The sequence below is a fragment of the Bos indicus genome, chromosome 14, assembly GCF_029378745.1.
Source record: "Bos indicus isolate NIAB-ARS_2022 breed Sahiwal x Tharparkar chromosome 14, NIAB-ARS_B.indTharparkar_mat_pri_1.0, whole genome shotgun sequence".
NCBI classification, from domain to species: Eukaryota; Metazoa; Chordata; class Mammalia; order Artiodactyla; family Bovidae; genus Bos; species Bos indicus.
This window is the reverse complement of record NC_091773.1, coordinates 43,534,139-43,554,459: the sequence shown is the minus strand read 5'-3', so window position 1 is coordinate 43,554,459 and position 20,321 is coordinate 43,534,139. Positions and strand designations below refer to the sequence as shown.

Below are 20,321 nucleotides of genomic sequence, written 5' to 3'. Positions count from 1 at the left end.
GAACCTCGCAGTTGAGCGAAGTCCTGAAGAGCGGTGAGGGTAAGAACCTTCGGACATTCTGGGGAAGGACGCGGGAGGCGGGGGCAGCAAGTGTCACATTACCAGAATTTAGAGCAGCACAAGGCCCAAGAGGTACTTGGGAGGGCGAAATTGCTACGAGTCAGATCGCTTTCCAGGCAAAACTTAGCGGAACGCTGCTAGCAGGGGATGGCTGCTAGCCATCAAGGATTTTATCCACCAACCCGAAGCTCTCTCGACCCAAACTTGGCCCCACCACCGACCAGGACACGCCCACCGCCCACAGGGCTCTGCAATAGGCGGCCCCTCGTTGCTCCGCCCCGCGACCTGCGCGCTTGCGGAGAAGCCAAAGGTCAGAGGTCGTGGATCCGTCATGGCGGCGCTGTGTCGGACCCGTGCCGTGACTGCCGAGAGTCATTTTCTGCGAGTGTTTCTCTTTTCTCGATCCTGTCGAGGAGCAGGCACTGAGAGTGGCTCCGGAAGCGAGAGTTCTAATTCTACGGAGCCTAGGCCGCGCCCAGGCGGCTTCGCAAGCGCTTTGGAGCGGCACTCGGAGCTGCAGCGGAAGGCGGAGCTCGCCCGGACGAGGGTGAGTCGCGAGAGCTAAGCCTGGCACTCGTTGGCGGGCGGGGCCGGAGTTGGGGGCGGAGCCCGCAGGCGGGGTGGGAGGCGGAGTCACGATGGAGCCGGGGGCAGGGCGGAGCTTGACTTCGTTGTTGGGCCCGGCGAAGTTGGGTGAGACCGAGAGGCGGAGCCGGGGGCGGGGCCCAGCGTAGGAAGTAAAGTTTGGGCTGGTCGCTTGGAACAGCGTGTGGTCGTGTTCTTCCTCGGTTTGTTGTACTTCAGTATGGTATCTACATGTTGGGCCTGCATTGTCCACACTCCTTTGCACGCGTCTTCTGAATTGAATGCTATAAGGGAAACCAGCAGCGAGAGCTGCCGGCGGCGCGTCTAGGGCGACTCCTGGGACTCCGAGTGGGACTCAGCTGAAAGAGGCTGGGCTCTCGGCTTCTCTTGTGCACAGTAGCTGCAGCGTGGAACTTAGTGTCTGGTGTCCCAGGCTCTAAAGAAATATTTCTTAATTCAGTGGATAGGTAAATGACAGAATAAGTGTCATTATGAAGTTAAGCAAGTAATTTAACCTATCAGTACTTCACTTTTTCTGTAAATGACCTTAAAAAAAAAAAATCCATCTGCCCCAGGCAATAATTCTGTAAAATACGATAAAATTATTAGATAGGTGAAATGGAAGAAATAGGCAGAAAAACAAATTAGATTTTTTTGAGCTAGCAGACATGAAGTTGGCAGTATTAAACTGTATAAAAATAAACTCCCAATTTCTGTACTTAGCCCCCTGGGAACCAGTCCCAAACAGTTCACAGACAGGTAGTGTCCTGGGTTACAGAAAACTGCACAGTGCTTGACTCTTAGTGGGCACTCCGTGTTTGCCAGATGCGTGAATGAAGGAATAGAACGCACAGTGCACATTTGAACTTTAAGACAGCCTGGGCAGTCTTTGAATTGAGATTTCTGTGTGAGTGCTCACAAACAGTTGGACAAGTGAGGATAGCACAGGCTTGAGCATGTTAATAAAACGTGCTAGTCCAGAATAAAACAGAGCAAGAACAATCGTCAGAGTAATAAGAAAACCGAACATAACAGGTTAGTTTTATTTTAGTGTCGGACAGGACTGAAGCGACTTAGCAGCAGCAGCAACTGCTGCTATTGGAGGTATTCAGTATTTTTCTGATATATTTATGATGAAGACTATGAGTAATTGATAGGTATTGGTGTAAAGATTCAATTTTGTGAAAAATCATTTCGCTCTTAGAAATTTCTGGAACCATTTAATTGCAGAGTATCCTGACATTACAAGATGAATAAAGTTTGTCTTTATTGTGTGAAGTTGAACGGTTCTATGAAGACCTACAAGACCTTTTAGAACTAACACCCAAAAAAGATGTCCTTTTCATTATAGGGGACTGGAATGCAAAAGTAGGAAGTCAAGAAACACCTGGTGTAACAGGCAAATTTGGCCTTGGAATACGGAATGAAGCAGGGGAAAGACTAATAGAGTTTTGCCAAGAAAATGCACTGGTCATAACAAACACCCTCTTCCAACAACACAAGAGAAGACTCTGTATGTGGACATCACCAGATGGTCAACACCGAAAACAGATTGATTATATTCTTTGCAGCCAAAGATGGAGAAGCTCTATACAGTCAGCAAAAACAAGACCAGGAGCTGACTGTGGCTCAGATCATAAACTCCTTATTGCCAAATTCAGACTTAAATTGAAGAAAGTAGGGAAAACCACTAGGCCATTCAGGTATGACCTAAATCAAATCCCTTATGATAATACAGTGGAAGTGAGAAATAGATTTAAGGGCCTAGATCCAATAGATAGAGTGCCTGATGAGCTACGGAATGAGGTTCGTGACATTGTACAGGAGACAGGGATCCAGACCATCCCCATGGAAAAGAAATGCAAAAAAGCAAAATGGCTGTCTGGGGAGGCCTTACAAATAGCTGTGAAAAGAAGAGAAGCGAAAAGCAAAGGAGCAAAGGAAAGATATAAACATCTGAATGCAGAGTTCCAAAGAACAGCAAGAAGAGATAAGAAAGCCTTCTTCAGCGATCAATGCAAAGAAATAGAGGAAGACAACAGAATGGGAAAGACTAGGGATCTCTTCAAGAAAATCAGAGATACCAAAGGAACATTTCATGCAAAGATGAGCTCGATAAAGGACAGAAATGGTATGGACCTAACAGAAGCAGAAGATATTAAGAAGAGATGGCAAGAATACACAGAAGAACTGTACAAAAAAGATCTTCACGACCCAGATAATCACGATGGTGTGATCACTGACCTAGAGCCAGACATCCTGGAATGTGAAGTCAAGTGGGCCTTAGAAAGCATCACTATGAACAAAGCTAGTGGAGGTGATGGAATTCCAGGGGAGCTATTTCAAATCCTGAAAGATGATGCTGTGAAAGTGCTGCACTCAATATTCCAGCAAATTTGGAAAACTCAGCAGTGGCCACAGGACTGGAAAAGGTCCGTTTCCATTCCAACCCAAAGAAAGGCAATGCCAAAGAATGCTCAAACTACTGCACAATTGCAGTCATCTCACACACTAGTAAAGTAATGCTCAAAATTCTCCAAGCCAGGCTTCAGCAATATGTGAACCGTGAACTTCCTGATGTTCCAGCTGGTTTTAGAAAAGGCAGAGGAACCAGAGATCAAATTGCCAACAGCTGCTGGATCATGGAAAAAGCAAGAGCGTTCCAGAAAAACATCTATTTCTGCTTTATTGACTATGCCAAAGCCTTTGACTGTGTGGATCACAATAAACTGTGGAAAATTCTTCAAGAGATGGGAATACCAGACCACCTGATCTGCCTCTTGAGAAACCTGTATGCAGGTCAGGAAGCAACAGTTAGAACTGGACATGGAACAACAGACTGGTTCCAAATAGGAAAAGGAGTTCGTCAAGGCTGTATATTGTCACCCTGTTTATTTAACTTCTATGCAGAGTACATCATGAGAAACGCTGGACTGGAAGAAACACAAGCTGGAATCAAGATTGCCGGGAGAAATATCAATAACCTCAGATATGCAGATGACACCACCCTTATGGCAGAAAGTGAAGAGGAACTCAAAAGCCTCTTGAGGAAAGTGAAAGAGGAGAGTGAAAAAGTTGGCTTAAAGCTCAACATTCAGAAAACGAAGATCATGGCATCCGGTCCCATCACTTCATGGGAAATAGATGGGGAAACAGTGGAAACAGTTATTTTTCTGGGTTCCAAAATCACTACAGATGGTGACTGTAGACATGAAATTAAAAGACGCTTACTCCTTGGAAGGAAAGTTATGACCAACTTAGATAGCATATTCAAAAACAGAGACATTACTTTGCCAACAAAGGTTCGTCTAGTCAAGGCTATGGTTTTTCCTGTGGTCATGTATGGATGTGAGAGTTGGACTGTGAAGAAGGCTGAGCGCCGAAGAACTGATGCTTTTGAACTGTGGTGTTGGAGAAGACTCTTGAGAGTCCCTTGGACTGCAAGGAAATCCAACTAGTCCATTCTGAAGGCGATCAGCCCTGGGATTTCTTTGGAAGGAATGATGCTAAAGCTGAAACTCCAGTACTTTGGCCACCTCATGTGAAGAGTTGACTCATTGGAAAAGACTCTGATGCTGGGAGGGATTGGGGACAGGAGGAGAAGGGGACGACAGAGGATGAGATGGCTGGATGGCATCACTGACTCGATGGACATGAGTCTGAGTGAACTCCGGGAGTTGGTGATGGACAGGGAGGCCTGGCGTGCTGCGATTCATGGGGTCGCAAAGAGTCGGACATAATTGAGCAACTGATCTGATCTGATCTGATCTGATTGTGTGATCAGGATTTTTGAAAAAAAATTGTAAAGTATAAAAGTGATGTTGTTAAGGGAGAAAGTAAATAGCATTGAAGGTTACTAAGTGCATATAAAAGCCTCCTTTCCCTCATTTTCTCAAAGCTGGAATGTGTATTTTTATAAATGCATACTACTAGAGATTTTATGTATGCATATATGAATATAAGTTAATTATATATACAGATATACTTAAAAACATGCAGGTTTTTTAACTACATCCTTAATGTTTAAGAATGAAACTTCTTGATTCAGACGATCTTGCTTTGAATTATGATTCTTCTATCATTCTGCCTGCCAATACAGGAGATGGGGGTTTAATTCCTGGATGGGAAAGAACCCCTGGAGAAGGAAATGGCAACCCACTCCTTTAGTCCTGCCTGGGAAATCCCATTGTCAGAGTCTGATGTGGCTACAGTCCTTGGAATTGCAAAGAACTGGACATGACTTAGCCACCAGGTGGCTCAGTGGTAAGGAATCCACCTGCCAATGCAGAAGATGCTGGAGACGCCAGTTCAAACCCTGGGTCAGTAAGATCCCCTAGAGTAGAAAATGGCAACTTGCTTCAGTATTCTTGCCTAGAAAATTCCATGAACAGAGGAACCTGGTGGGCTACAGTCCATGGGGTTGCAAAGAGTCAGACACAACTGAGCACACCCTTATCCATATATATGGGATATATACTGACTAAAAGTGTACACACGCAGTTTGAGTTTTGATAGATACACACTGCACCACACTCCCACTTACAGTGTGTGACAGTGCCTGTTTCCTCACCCACTTATACATGTGGGGTATTATTAGTAGATTTTCTTGGTATTGGGCAGTCAAAATACAGAAATTGTTATCCCTCACTTCTGATACTAGTTTGTAATTTTTATCAAAATAATTGCATGTTCACAGTTTTTTACTTAATATTAAGTAAATTCTATGAATTTGAACTGATAAAATGTACTTATACCACCAAAATACTATGCTTATTTTTATATATATTGGGTTCTATATAAGATTTAATTTGTAACATGGTTTCTGCTTTAAAGATAGCTTTTGGAGCCAGACATTTTAGCCAGCTGTTCCCTAAACAAAGCATGATATCTTTACCTTTGTTCTTCCCCCTAAAATTAGCTTCCCTGCCTACAAATTCTGTAGTAAAAATTATCTCTTGTTTAGGCCTTTATCATCTCTCCAACCAGGTGAGACTTATATCGAAAGTCCAGGGGCTTTGATTAAAATGTGTGTGTGTGTGCGCACTTAGTCATGTCTGACTCTTTGCGACCCATTGAACTGTAGCCCTCCAGGCTCCTTTGTCCATGGATTCTCCAGGCAAGAATACTGGAATGGGTTACCATGCCGTCCCCCAGGAATCTTCCCAACCCAGGAATTGAGCCTGCATCTTTTGTGTCTCCTGTATTGCAGCCGGATTCTTTACTTGCTGAGCCATCAGGAAAGCATACACACACACACACACACACACACACACACACACACACACACACACATATATATATATATGAAAGTGAACACATACACACATATATATATATGAATGAATGAAAGTTAACCTTGTACCCAATGGTTAAATTCTTATCTTTAAAATGTAGACACATGTATCTATATGTGCACCTCAGAAATACGAAATATTCAGTAAGAACCAAGTAAGTTATCCTTAAAAGGAACTTTCCCCTGCAGGCGGAATTTAATCAAGGACAATTCATGTGAATTGCCTATTTCAGCGATCTCAAGTGATCTCAAGTTTCAGTGACCTGAAAGTCCATTTATTCGTCCATGCTCACTTATTCATTTCTCTTTTCCTTGGTTCATTATTTTAAGATATTCATGTGTCTCTGTAAAGTGTTTTATTTTTGGTAGGATGGGGACCAAGTCCTTTTCATTTTTGTAACCAACGTAACACACGCTTAGTATAGAGGACCTGGTAAATATTTGCTAAATGTTACATTTTTAAAGTCAATTGCCTTTTTCCTTTTAAAAATATTTTAAAACCTTTAACCCTCTTATGGCACTTAGTAATAGTAGTAGTTTAGTCGCCAAGTCGTGTCCGACTCTTGCAACCCCATGCACTGTAGCCTGCCAGGCTCCTGTGTCCATGGGATTCTCCAGGCAAGGATACTGGAGGGGAGGGGGCGGGGGGCCGGGGCGGGTTGCCATTTCCTCTAGGGAACAGAGATTTGTAGACCCTGTTAAGTCGATTGAGAGCTGTGGAGTAGTGAAAAATCCATGTTATAGCCACCAGGTGGCAACAGTTGAGCAAAAAACTGGTTTTCTGCTTTATGAACGTTACTGTTTCTTAACAGTAGAGGGTGGCATGTTACTTTACAGCACGTTGAGAAAATGGGTTGCAAGAATTTTTAAGGCCGCACAGAACATTTTATTGTTTTAGGATGATGAGTAACTATTTTAGCTGATTTATGTAGAATACTGATGTTATAATACACTTTATAGTTTCATTTTAGCAATATATTAGATAGATTTTATGTAAATATTTTTAAAATTTTTCATGAATATTTCTTATTGGTATTTTTTATTTCAAAATGATGGAATATTCCAACCGAATATTTAAATCAGATATTTTGTCTTTTCAGAATACTGAAAAATCCCAAAATAGCTTATTTGAAGGATTGGTTTCAGTTGTCTTATTTTTAATATAAGTCTTCTAAATTCATATACTGGCAATACTCATACAGCTTTATTTACCCCTTTGTTTTCTCACTAGTTTTATATTGACAACTTAAAAAATTACACCAATGTTTTAAAAACTAATATGTAAAGAAATGAAGCAAAACATTTCTGGTTTTAACCATAGTATTCCCTGATTTTTACATTATAGAATTCTAGGAGAATTATCTCCAAGTTAGTAATACAAGCCTTCTGAAATATTTAGTTTCATAGTAGAGTAAAACATTTTCAAACCAGGTTTAGAGGAAATGACCAGTTAATATAATAACAATGAAAGAGTGTATTGAGGTAGATATAAATCTCTAAGGAAAGTAGGTTTTTATCAACAGCTGTAATATACATATTGATATAAATAGTACTGCTGCTGCTGCTGCTGCTAAGTCGCTTCAGTCGTGTCCAACTCTGTGCGACCCCATAGACGGCAGCCCACCAGGCTCCCCCGTCCCTGGGATTCTCCAGGCAAGAACACTGGAGTGGGTTGCCATTTCCTTCTCCAATGCATGAAAGTGAAAAGTGAAAGTGAAGTAGCTCAGTTGTGTCTGACTCTTAGCGACCCCATGGACTTCGGCCCATTAGGCTCCTCCGTCCATGGGATTTTCCAGGCAAGAGTGCTGGAGTGGGGTGCCATTGCCTAAAAGAAAAGATGAATATATTCTGTATGTATTCTGTTTCTTGGGTGGTAATATGCTCTGATCATATACAATCAGACTCCTATGATTTCCCAAGTCAGCATTAGCTTTCACTTATTATGTCTCTTTCCTTAGACATCTCACTTTCTTCTAATATGTTTGGATTTTCCTTTATTTTGTTTTTACTTTTAAAGGTTTTGTTAAGATTTTTCTTGTGATTAATTTTTCTAATGTGATTATGATGCTTAAGTTTGTTTTTATCTGTTGGCATTAAATAACAGGAAATAAAGAAAGCAATAGCATTTGAGTGGAGCCTGGTTTGTAGGGATTTCGGAATAAAATTAAACGGTGATTATCCCATTTGTCTTCTCCCTCTCTTTGTAAACCTTGGGGCACTCTGCTATTGTCAGCTGGCAAACGTGGAGTGATAGACGCCCAGTCCAGAAGTCAGCGACTCAAGTCCTCTGGCCTCTGACCAGCTACTCAGGTTGAGATGGTCACATCCTCCCAAAGGAGATAAATGCACACTGGAGCAGAGGATGTGTATCCCAGAGAAATGAAAACTTATGTTCATATAAAAACTTACACAGAAGTGGCCATAGGAGATTTATTTATTTATTATAGCCAAAAACTGAAAACAGCCCAGATGTCCTTCAACTGGTCAATGGTTAAACATAACGTGGTATATCTATCTTGTGGAATATGACTCAGCAGTAAAGAGGAACCAGTGATTGATACATACAGCAACTTGAATTGCTCTCAAGTGAGTTATGCTTTGTGAAAAAAGCCAATCCCAAGGAGTTACATACTTTGTGATTCTGTTTATATGACATTATTGAAATAGTGTAATTACTGAGATGGGGAACAGATATATAGTTGCTAAGAGTTAGGATAGGGCAGAAGGGAGATAAGGAGTGGAAGGACAGCACAAGGGATCATCGTGGTGATGGAACGTCCTGTGACTTGACTCTGGTGGTGTATATGTGAACCTTCACATATGATAAAAGTATATAGAACTAAATATACACACAAATGATTACACCTGAAACTGGTGAAATCTGAATACTACTGATGGATTACATCAATGTCACTTTCCTGGTTGTAGTATACTGTGATTTACAAGATATTACCATTGGGAGAACTGATAAACATTGTAGGAGCTCTCCATGTATTATTTCTTGCAATTGCATGTGAATTTACAATGGTCTCAAAATAGAAAATTTAATTTAAAGAGAAGTTGCATTTCAGTAGTCTGCCAGGTCCAGCACTAGTCAGCTCAGTGAAGTCCATAAGCATGACCCCATTATCCCACATAATTAATGATTTTTTTAGTTAGAAATAATGCTATTTGGAATACCATGACAATGAACATGAGAATCTGTAAGTTCATGAATGGTGGTTTTGGTAGAAGCTTTGTGGGCAGGGAAGGCAAATCCATATTCAGAATAAATGTCCATTCCAGTGATAAATATATCACTGCCCTTTCCATTTCAAATAGTCCTATGTTGCCAATTTGCTACCAGGTGGCTGGCCGATGCTCCCAGGGAATCATACTGTCTTGGAAGCTTAGTATTGGTTTCTGCCATGGTAGATTGGTCATTTAGCAGTGACTGTAGACAGATCACTACTCACAGGGTGAATGGAAATCAGTATTCCCGAATCTATGCACAAGTTCCATACCACAGAAATTCAGGGGCCTAGCAGCTGGTAAAATTTCTAGTTGGCCAGTGGTCTGGGCCATGTTGAGATACTCTTCCTACCCCCAAGACAGAAGCACATCCCTGCTGTCATGGAAACTTTGTTCTTGAACCCACTGGGGAGGTGGGCAAGAGTATCAGGGAGAGAGGTTGACTGACTCCACATGACTAGCTGTCTTGTCCCTTGATTATTAAGATTCTTCTCTGCTGAAGAAATTATTCACGTGTGACTCATTTATTTTTTCACTCTGTGCCTGTTTGAGAGAGATCTGTCTTCCTATCTCTCTCTCTTTTTTTTTAACTTTACAATGTTTTCTTTTTTTTAATTATTTTATTTTATTTTTAAACTTTACAAATTGTATTAGTTTTGCCAAATATCAAAATGAATCCGCTACAGGTATACATGTGTTCCCCATCCTGAACCCTCCTCCCTCCTTCCTCCCCATACCATCCCTCTTCCCAGACCTTCTTGTCACATATTTCCCAATCCTGTTTCTGCTAAATCTCTGACCATCCAGCACAATCATTAGTCACTTGACACAAATCATTTTTGGTCCTCACTTTAGGCCATCTGTCTTTGCAGAAAGATAATCCTTCAAGTGCCCTGCTCAGAGCCCTCTACTGCTGTCGTTCAGGGCTACGCTAGTTCTGCATACGCTACTCATAGAGACCTCTCAGAATACTCATTGTCCATCTCTGTACTGCAAGCATCACGTCTGCCAGGTTATAAAACTCAAGTAGTGGAAGAGCTTGCCTGATGACTTGCACCTCTTGCAGAGTCTTAGCTTGTTCTGGGCCCCACTCAACACTGGCAGCTTTTTGGGTTACTTGTTAAAAGAATTGAAGAAACATGTCCATATGAAGTATTTGTTGCCTCCAAAAATCAAAGAGACCCATTAAGCACTGAGCTTCTTTGTGGTAGGAAAGGATATCTCGACATAGCCCAGACCTGTGGCCCCCTGGGAATTTCAACCAAGGCCCAGCATTTTTGTGAGATTCATTTCCCACCCTCTGGCATAGAGGTGTCTTACCATGTGTCGAGAGTAGTTGCAGTTTTCTGCTTCCAGGTCAAGTCAGCGTGTGTAATGGAGTAGCATACTGTCCTGTGGAATGGAGTGGGCTTCAGAGTCTATGTAAACTAGACTGTGGCATAGAGCTAGAGAGTTAATGTAACCCGGAGGTATATCATCTTTACTAACAGGTCTAGAAAAAGAAAGCATTTGTTAGATAATTATTGCATGCCAGGTGCTGAGGGATATTTTAATTTACTCCAGCCATGAAATCACATCTGGAACAACAGCTGCAATTGGAGTTACCCCTTGATTAAGTTTATGACAATAAATTGTCCTTCTGGAAGACCTGTCTGTTTTCTTCAGGGCCTCGTAGGCAAGTTGAATGCGGATGTGGTAGGAGTCACTACCCTGCATCTTCCAGGTCCTTGACAGAGGTGCTGACTGCTGCAGTGCCCTAGGAAGGTGGTATTTTGCCTTTGACTTACTTCTTTGGTAGGTAGCGGAAGTTCTCACTTGGCCATTCCTACTCTAATAGCCTTCACTCCACAGATCAAGGAACCAGTGTGGAGATCCTGCCAGTGGCTGACTATACATGTTCCAGTTGTGCATTCTAGGGAGAATAACCATAGAGCAGGTTCATGAGATAGATCTGAGCTAAAACTCCATTTATCACGCAATCTCCATAAGCCCTTGTTCTGACTGGCACTGAATTTGTTCTGGAAGAGTTAGTGTCAGTTCAGATTATCTCTGAAAAGTCTGCTAATTTCTCCTTCCTCAGTTCTGGTAAATAGCCACAGACCCCTTTGGGAAAGCTGGAAGGAAGATTGGTGGTCCAGATTTCGGGTTTGGTAATAGCATCCTTCCGCAAGGGGACACAACCTCCTTTTTATTTGAAAAGCTTGATGTCTGGGAATTGGTTCAAGGGAATTGGTTCAAGGGAATTGGTTGAGGGGCCGTGAGTTTCATATGTGGTGATTCAAATCAGACTTTTGTTCTCTAGAATTAGAGTTTTCCCATCTATTTTATTTCTAAGGACACCATAACCAACCAGCCAGTACCAGAAAACTCTACAGGTTGTTAGGCTCTGCAGCATTATGATAACCATGCCCATCATGTTGTTGGCTAAGAAGTCCTGACCTGACTCCTGCCACTAAAGAATCTCATTTTCCCATTGAGTTCAGGGAGCTCTTGTTGGCAGCGGTTCTCACTGTTAGTCCTGGCCTATGGAGAACAGCTACCACATGGCTCTCAGAAATGCTGGGACTCCCTTCTCAAAGGTGTTTCTCTTAGTCTTGGTAAAGTATGTATCTTATAGATCCTCCTGGGGCCATAATAAGAGGTGGTGAACAGATCATAAATAATAAATCCATCCTAACGTTATATTCTCTTCTAGCCTTTGAAGACCTTTCTCAATGGTATACTAAGGAAGTTCTGGTATTTCAACTTCATCTAGTATAGTCTGTCATTGGGTCCAGGTTTCATTCAGTCCCCCAAGCAAGCTATTAAAAGCCTCTTCCAGCCACTTAAGCTAATATATTGTATCTGAATCTCTGCCTGTGCATGAGTGCTAAGTTGCTTCAGTTGTGTCCGACTCTTTGTAACCCTTTAAAAAACTGTAGCCTGTCAGGTTCCTCTGTCCGTGGGGTTCTCTAGGCAAGAATACTGGAGTGGGTTGCCATGCCCTCCTCCAGGGGATCTTTCCAACCCAGGGATCGAACCTGGGTCTCCTGCATTGCAGGCAGATTCTTTTAACATCTGAACCACCCAGGAAGCCCCAGTGATGACTGGGTCTATAATGAATTGATTAGCTTTTTTTTAAGCTACATTTTAGGGGGTGATGGTCCTACCAGAGGCATATTTTGAGAGCTTTACATGTGGCTATTTATTTAATCCTCATAACAGCCCTGTGAAATAGGCATAATTATTAACCCCCTTTTATATGTGAGTAAACAGTAGCACAGAGAGTCTAAGTATATTGCCCCAACCGCAGAGCAGGTGAGCGGACCGTCAGGACCTGAGCCACACAGTCCAACCTCAGAGCCTTGAGGAGCCTGTGCTCCTACTCCAGGCCTTACCAACTGCTCATGCCTTGCCAGACAGCTGTCATTTTGATTCTTTTCTTTCCTGATGGACTGAGTTACCTGTTGCTGCATAATCAGCTCTCCAGACTTATTTCTCTAGAGCATTTATTTATTTAATTATTTTTTTTAGAGAAGAGAAAAAATGTATTTATTTTGCCAGGGCAATAAACACCTTATTTCTAGGTGTGGTGCACGTGGCCTTTCTGTCAAATGTTCTGTGCTGGACAGAAAATTGCCTTCCCTGACTATATTCTTTTAATTATTCCACTTGTTTTCAGCCTCGCTTCTCATTCCAGCTTTCTATAATTCCTGGCATGATGGAGTCCTGTGCCTTTATGGGATTCTTCAGAATAGATTGGCTTGTTTTCATAGGTTCTTCCTTCTGTGTATTTTTAGCTGCAGTTTCCTTCACTCTCCTTCACTAGTTATCACCCTTCTGCATGCTTTTGGTCCACTAGAAAGTTGTTTAAATTTCTTGCATACTTTTTGTCTCCATTCTGTTCTCTTTAATATTGGCAGTTTGTAATTTTTTTGTTCATTCTTTTACCATCATTGGGCTTCCCTAGGAGCTCAGCTGGTAAAGAATCTGCCTGCAATGCAGGAGACCCTGGTTCAATTCCTGGGTTGAGAAGATCCTCTAGAGAAGGGATAGGCTACCCACTCCATTATTCTTGGGCTTCCCTGAGGGCTCAGCAGGTAAAGAATGTGCCTGCAATGCAGGAGACCCAGGTTTCATCCCTAGGTTGGAAAGATCCCCTGGAGAAGAGAACGGCTGCCCAGTCCAGTATTCTGGCCTGGAGAAGCCTTGGGGTCGCAAAGAGTCAGACACAGCTGAGCGACTTTCACTTTCTTTCTTTACCATCTCTGAATGGAATTTCAGAGGGAGGGAGAGAAAAATGTTAAGGTTCCACTGTGCCATCTTGAACCACTACTCCATTAATTTTACTAAAAGAACTTTGTTATGAGCATAGCATTTATTGGTTAGGGTTGAAGAAACTAAAGTTGTTGTAGTACAGTTAATATAAGGATGTAATTTTTAATTTACCTGTCAGAGAAGACACATGTAAAAATGTTTTTCTTGTTAACTAATATGAAGTAAGGTACAAATACCATTTCATTATTTTTGTTACTGTTTGTGTTAAAAGAGGGAGCTGGGTAGGATTTGTCTTCCCCTTTCAACAGTTTATTACTTTATAAAACCATTTTATATTGTAGAATATTTAAGAATTCCTACTCCTAAACTTGAGAGGTAGCCAACCTTTTCATTAACAAGTGAGAAGACAGATCCAGAGAGGTTAAGTGACAGTCAAGATGTTGAGCTATTTAGTGGCTGAGTTACTCATAGAACCCGATTTCCTGAATATTTATTATTCTGCTGTACTGTTTGCTTCCTTTTAAGTTTTTTAGTCATGTTTGTACTTTCCATCTTTTGAAGCAACTTGTATTTAAAATCACTTTTCAGCCTGTCACGTGGTGGTGAGTAGCAGATATGGTATTCATGTGTGAAAGGAGGTGCCTGCACTCACTGCTATCTCGTGCTTCCTCTGATTCCAAGCTGTATATTAAATATCTTCATATGCATGATAGTTTTATACATATTAATTTATGCATATTCTTTATAGGCTTCCCAGGTGGCTCAGTGGTAAAGAATCCCCCTGCCATTGCAAGAGACACAGGAGATGAGTGTTCGATCCTTAGGTCTAGAAGATCCCCTAGAGAAGAAAATGGCAACTCACTGCAGTAGTCTTGCCTGGAAAATTCTATGGACAGAGGAGCCTGGTGGGCTACAGTCTTTTGGGTCACAAAGAACTGGGCATGGCTGAATGACCACTCATCAATGCACATATGCTTTATATATTAAAAAAATTTAAGTAATACCTCCACCCCCAAAAAATAGATGAAGAAAAAGAAAGAAGTGGGTTGCCATTTCCTTTTCCAGGGGATCTTCCCTACCCAGGGATTGAACCTGTGTCTCCTGCAGTGGCAGGCGAATTCTCTACTAATGAGCCCCAGGGAAGCCCAAAGATGAGTGCTGCTGCCAAGTTGCTTCAGTTGTGTCTGACTCTGTATGACCCCATAGATGGCAGCCCACCAGGCTCCTCCGTCCATGGGATTTTCTAGGCAAGAGTACTGGAGTGGGTTGCCATTGCCTTCTCCGCCAAAGATGAGTAGAAGGCACATAAATCTGTACTCATGGATTTCTGAAAAAGCATGTGTTTGGAAAAAAATTTTTGTAAGTTAAAAAAAAAAAAAAAGAAATAATCGCCCTGTATTATATATGCAACCCTACTTCAAATAAGTTCAGTATGTAAAACAACTTCTAGAAATGAGTAACACAAAACAGTTAAAGCTGTCTTTCCTTTAAAATTTTATTTTAGGAAAAGAAAATTACAGCATTAAAATATGTTAAAATTAAAGTCAGGTCATTTAAAAATATTATGTAACAAGAACTGCTAATTCAGACTACTAATTATATGACCCATAACCATTTTTATCTTAATGTTTATTTAAATTTGTATTAAAACTATAGTCACTTTCATTAACCTGTATTCAAAGGCTTTTTTTTTTTTTTTTGCAGATAGTCACATAGGAATGAGGACTTCCCTGCTGGCTCAGACAGTAAAGAACACCTGCAGTGAGGGAGACCTGGGTTCGATCCCTGGGTTGGGAAGATTGCCTGCCGGAGAGCATGGCAACCCACTCCAGTATTCTTGCCTGGAGAATTCCGTGGACAGAGGAGTCTGGAGGGCTACAGTTCGTGGGGTCACAAAGAGTCAGACTCGACTGAGTGACTAAGTATAGCAATGAAGCCAGTTACCTTCTTGGATACCCTTCGTGCATACTCCCCTCCTCACCCACTCCTCACCCCAGGCCTGAGGCTTTGTCTAAGGACGGTTCTTACCTGCTCACCTTCCAGATTGCACCCGGGGCCACCACATCTCCACCCAAGCACAGATGCCTGCTTTTCTCTGGCTCTTCAAGGAGGAAAAGAATGAGGAGGAAGCTGAAGAGTGTACCTGACTTTTTAAAGCAAGATTTTATTTCAGTGTTTTTATTATTGCTGCAAAACAAATATACAGCAAATTGACTTTTAAAAACTTCCCCTGTAAGCTATTACTCTATATGTATGTGTGTGAGTTGCTCAGTCATGTCTGAATCTTTGCGACCGCTCCAGGCTCCTCTGTCCATGAGATTTCCCAGAATACTGGAGTGGGTTGGCATTCCCTTCTCCAGGGGATCTTCCCAACCCAGTGATCGAACCCTGGTCTCCTGCAATGCAGGCAGATTCTTTACCGTCCGAGTCACCAGAGAAGCCAAGAGGTGGTGGCTGCATGGGCACAGAAGCTGTCACTGTGCTTACCATATTATACCTTTGCATTGAATTACATGCGTATCAATGTCTCTTTTCATATTTAGGGCTCTCCGAAAAATGTGGAATCCTTCGCATCTATGCTGAGACATTCTCCTCTTACACAGATGGGACCTGCAAAGGATAAAATAGTCATTGGGCGAATCTTTCATATCGTGGAGAACGATCTTTATATAGATTTTGGCGGCAAGTTTCATTGCGTATGTAAAAGACCGGAAGTGGATGGAGAGTAAGTAGAATCATTTCCAGATGCTTTAAGAGTGTGCATAAAAGTTGAGATATCTCAAAAGTATTGTTGGACTTTAAGTGGTGATTTTTTGAAAAGATAAAAAATAGGATTATTTCTCTTCATCATGCTAGTTAGTCCACATAGGCCAAGTTCACATCATGTTATATTAGTCAAGTTAGGCTAGGCTAGATTCATGTCTTCTCAAAGCAGTGAGATCAGTTTTGGGGAAGATTTGAATGTCCATCCTGATAATAAACCGTTCCACATCATAAAATTAAAACCATCTTTGGAGTAAATAATACATGCTGTTCAACCCATTGTGTGTATAACTTTTGTGCCTCTTCTTTTTCACAGTCTCCATCTGCCTTTCAAGAGAAACCTCTAATTTCTCTTTCTTTATGTTCTTTTCTCTTATTGTACCAAATTCTGATTCTTTATCATATTTTTTTCTTCCTGTTTTGCATCTGCTCTCTGGATTACCATTTTTCCTGTTATTTGAACAGAATTCATTCTGTTTATAGTCTTTGTAGATAAAGATAATTGTGAATATAAATATGCCTTATGAAACCCACTAAGTTGGGAGACCTGGGAATAGAATATAAAGAGGGAACAGAGATGCAGACCTAAAACTCTGAGATTGGAAAACGATAGTCAGCAAGATGGAAATGAATTTTTTCTATAAATTTTTAATATATACAAATATAAAGAAACATGTATATCACTGGCATTTGCCAGTTTATAATAAATTTGGCTGAGCAGGTAAAATATTCATAATTCAGCAGACTTATATATAAAATGCATCTTTTTATAAAGCTAATACCTGCTGGTCTGGCTTCACATTAGGTCAACTTGTAAGAATAAGGATGGCCAGTTCAACTGGGTGGCATCCATGGTGGCATGATGTAAAACTTATCAGTTGTAGGGAGGAGAAGAAAGAATTTCTTTACATGAAATAAAGCAGTACTTCATTTGCAAATGACTGATATATTTTCTATTAATGAAAAATGATCTGCTCTTGCTCTTGCTAACAGTACCCAAGAGTTTAGGATCTCTTCAGTTTGGCAGGCACTGTTTATAAGGGCTCATAAACAAGACAGATTAGCTCTCTGCTTCCATGAAGTTGGGGGAACTTACTCTCTTGGGAGAATGGAGAATAGATAATAAACTAGTGCACAAATCAGTTTTAAAAATTGGTAATTAAATGAGTAAGAAGAGGTAATATGATGACAAGATGTTCAGTGAGTAGAAGATAACAGTAATCAGAGAAGAGCTTTTACCCTTACTTCTATTGCTAAATGTTTAAAATGCCACCAGAATGCTTCTTTTTTTAAAAAAGTGATAAACAATTGATAAGGATCCCAAATTGTTTTGGCTAACTGAATATTCTAATTAGCTAAATTACAGCTTTTTAATAAGTTCTGTAGCTTTTTTTGTTTTAATATTCATTTCTGATTGTTGTTTAAAAGAACAAGTTTTCCGTTTTTGTCCCAAGAAGCGTGTTGTCGTTCAGCTGCCAAGTCATGTCCGACTCTTTGCGACCCCATGCACTGCAGCATGCCAGGCTTCCCTGACCCTCCTCATCTCCCAGAGTTTCCCCAGGTTCATATCCATTTAATCGGATAGAGTTGTGCAAAAAGGCTTCAGAGATTGTTCTGGGAGAAAAGGGGGCAGTTAGGTCCTATTTCAGAGCAGCTCTGCTTTCACTGTTTTTATATATTACAGTTCTGGTAACATCTTGTTCAAGGTGTTGAAGGGAGTGGTGGAGAGTATTTCTATCATACAAAAAAAGTTTGAAAAACACTTTTAAAAGAAAAGTCTGGAAAGGCATTGCATTAATAGTAATATTTAGAATATTAAGTATAGTATTTAGGCATGAGTAACAGTGTTGTGATCTACTTTGAGTGAGTTGCAAAGTAGGCATATTATAATTACATTCAGAAATTTTGGCAGTGTGGTTGGGGCCTAACTCTTACAGTACCAGCCCAAAAGTTTTAATCATTTTGTTTTTTATTTTTATATTTTTTAAATATAAATTTATTTATTTTAATTGGAGGCTAATTACTTTACAATATTGTATTGCTTTTGCCATACATCAGCATGAATCCACCATGGATGTACACATGTTCCCCATCCTGAACCTCCCTCCCACCTCCCTCCCCGTACCATCCCTCTGGGTCATCCCAGTGCACCAGCCCCAAGCATCCTGTATCCTGCATTGAACCTGGACTGGTGATTCGTTTCTTATATGATATTATACATGTTTCAATGCCATTCTCCCAAATCCCACCCTCTCCCTCTCCCACAGAATCCAAAAGACTGTTCTATACATCTGTGTCTCTTTTGTTGTCTTGCATACAGGGTTATTGTTACCATCTTTCTAAATTCCATGTAAGTGCGTTAGTATATTGTATTGGTGTTTTTCTTTCTGGCTTACTTCACTCTGTATAATAGGCTCCAGTTTCATCCACCTCATTAGAACTGATTCAAATGTATTCTTTTTAATGGCTGAGTAATACTCCATTGTGTATATGTACCACAGCTTTCTCATCTGTTCATCTGCTGATGGACATCTAGGTTGCTTCCATGTCCTGGCTGTTATAAACAGTGCTATGATGAACATTGGGGTACACGTGTCTCCATTTTGTTTTTTAAACATCAGTTTATGACTTGGAATCAGAAGTCAGATTATAGCAAATCAAAATGACCCTGGCATTAACTTTTTTGGCAGTTATTGAATTAACTGACTTCTTAAATTTAATCAAGATTTTCTTCTGTAAAACCCATTAACCCATACCAGCACTTCAGTTCAATTCAGTTTAGTCGCTCAGTTGTGTCCAACTCTTTGCGACCCCATGAATTGCAGCACGCCAGGCCTCCCTGTCCATCACCAACTCCCGGAGTTCACCCAAATTCATGTCCATTGAGTTGGTGATGCCATCCAACCATCTCATCTTCTGTCGTCCCCTTCTCCTCCTGCCCTCAATCTTTCCCAACATCAGGGTCTTTTCAAATGAGTCAGCTTTCTTGCATCATGTGGCCAAAGTATATTGGGGTTTCAGCTTCAACATCAGTCCTTCCAATGAACACCCAGGATTGATCTCCTTTAGGATGATATCAGCACTTAGACAATTAGAAACTAATAGTTCTGTACCATAACTGGGCATTTTTGCTTCTTTCATTTGAGATATATATTTAGCAAAAGCTAGTTGTGTTTATTCCCAAACCCATTTATATTATTGCTAAATAATTTATTTGATTATTACATAAATTAATAAAAATGAGTTTCGAAAGGGTCTTTGTTCTTATGAAAGCTAATTTTAATGTTTTAGAAAGGCACCATAAGGGAATCTTTTTAAAATAAAATTGCTATTGAATTAATTTAAGTAAACTATAAAGATTGGGATGGGGGCAGCAGTTCTTTCTGTCCCTGTGTTAGTTTAAAGTGACTGACTCTGGCAATCCCAGACTTTGCAGTATAGATATTGTTTATTTAAGGAGATCAGTGCAGAGCTCCAGTGAGTAGACCTCTTCTCAGTAAGAAGGCCTGGCCCCCTCTCAGAATATTTGCATTAATTGCTAAGTTAATATCTCTATAGTTTATGTGTATACTTGTTTTATGGAGTCCTCACTTTGACCTGCTTTTCCATGAACCAATCTATGAGTCAGGGGACTTCTACTGTAACTTAAAAATATAAAGCACTTTTCCCTTTAAACAGTTGTGTGTTATTAGTACAGCACACAATTTCACAAAACTTGTCCTAGTGTGGATTAAGATCATTTCATTTCTATATCTGATAATCCTGATAGCCAGTCTTTTTAAAACATATGTTGGCACCTTATGTACATTATCTGATTTGTTCTGCACAAGAAGCATAGGCAGTAGAAGATATTATCCCCATTTCCCAAACGAAAGTAAGTCTCTGGGCATAAACAAGGTGCTGCAGTCACACAGGTGTAATTAACAAGGCAGAGATTAAAGCCTAGGGCTGTGTGTATCCATCACTCAGGAATGTTCTTTCACTTTGCTGTGCTGCTCTCTAAATCCTATAGCATGTAGCTATTAGTACTAAAGTGTTATAGAAACTTCCTTAGAATAGTCTGACATACGAACCAGCTCAATACCAGGGACCTTGAAAGCAGTATGGTAGTGAATCTCTTTAGAGGTCTGTT

The 20,321-nt window shown here is 40.7% G+C and overlaps 1 protein-coding gene across 1 annotated transcript in view; it reads left to right on the top strand.

Moving 5' to 3' along the window:
* The first annotated feature begins 353 nt into the window (after positions 1-353).
* Positions 354-20,321, top strand: part of MRPS28 (mitochondrial ribosomal protein S28) — a 102,201-nt gene continuing 82,233 nt past the window's right edge. The window contains exons 1-2 of the mRNA XM_019974005.2: positions 354-607; positions 15,970-16,151. Of these exons, the coding sequence (XP_019829564.2) occupies positions 392-607; positions 15,970-16,151 (398 nt within the window). The 5' untranslated portion in view covers positions 354-391. The remainder of the gene's footprint in view (positions 608-15,969; positions 16,152-20,321) is intronic.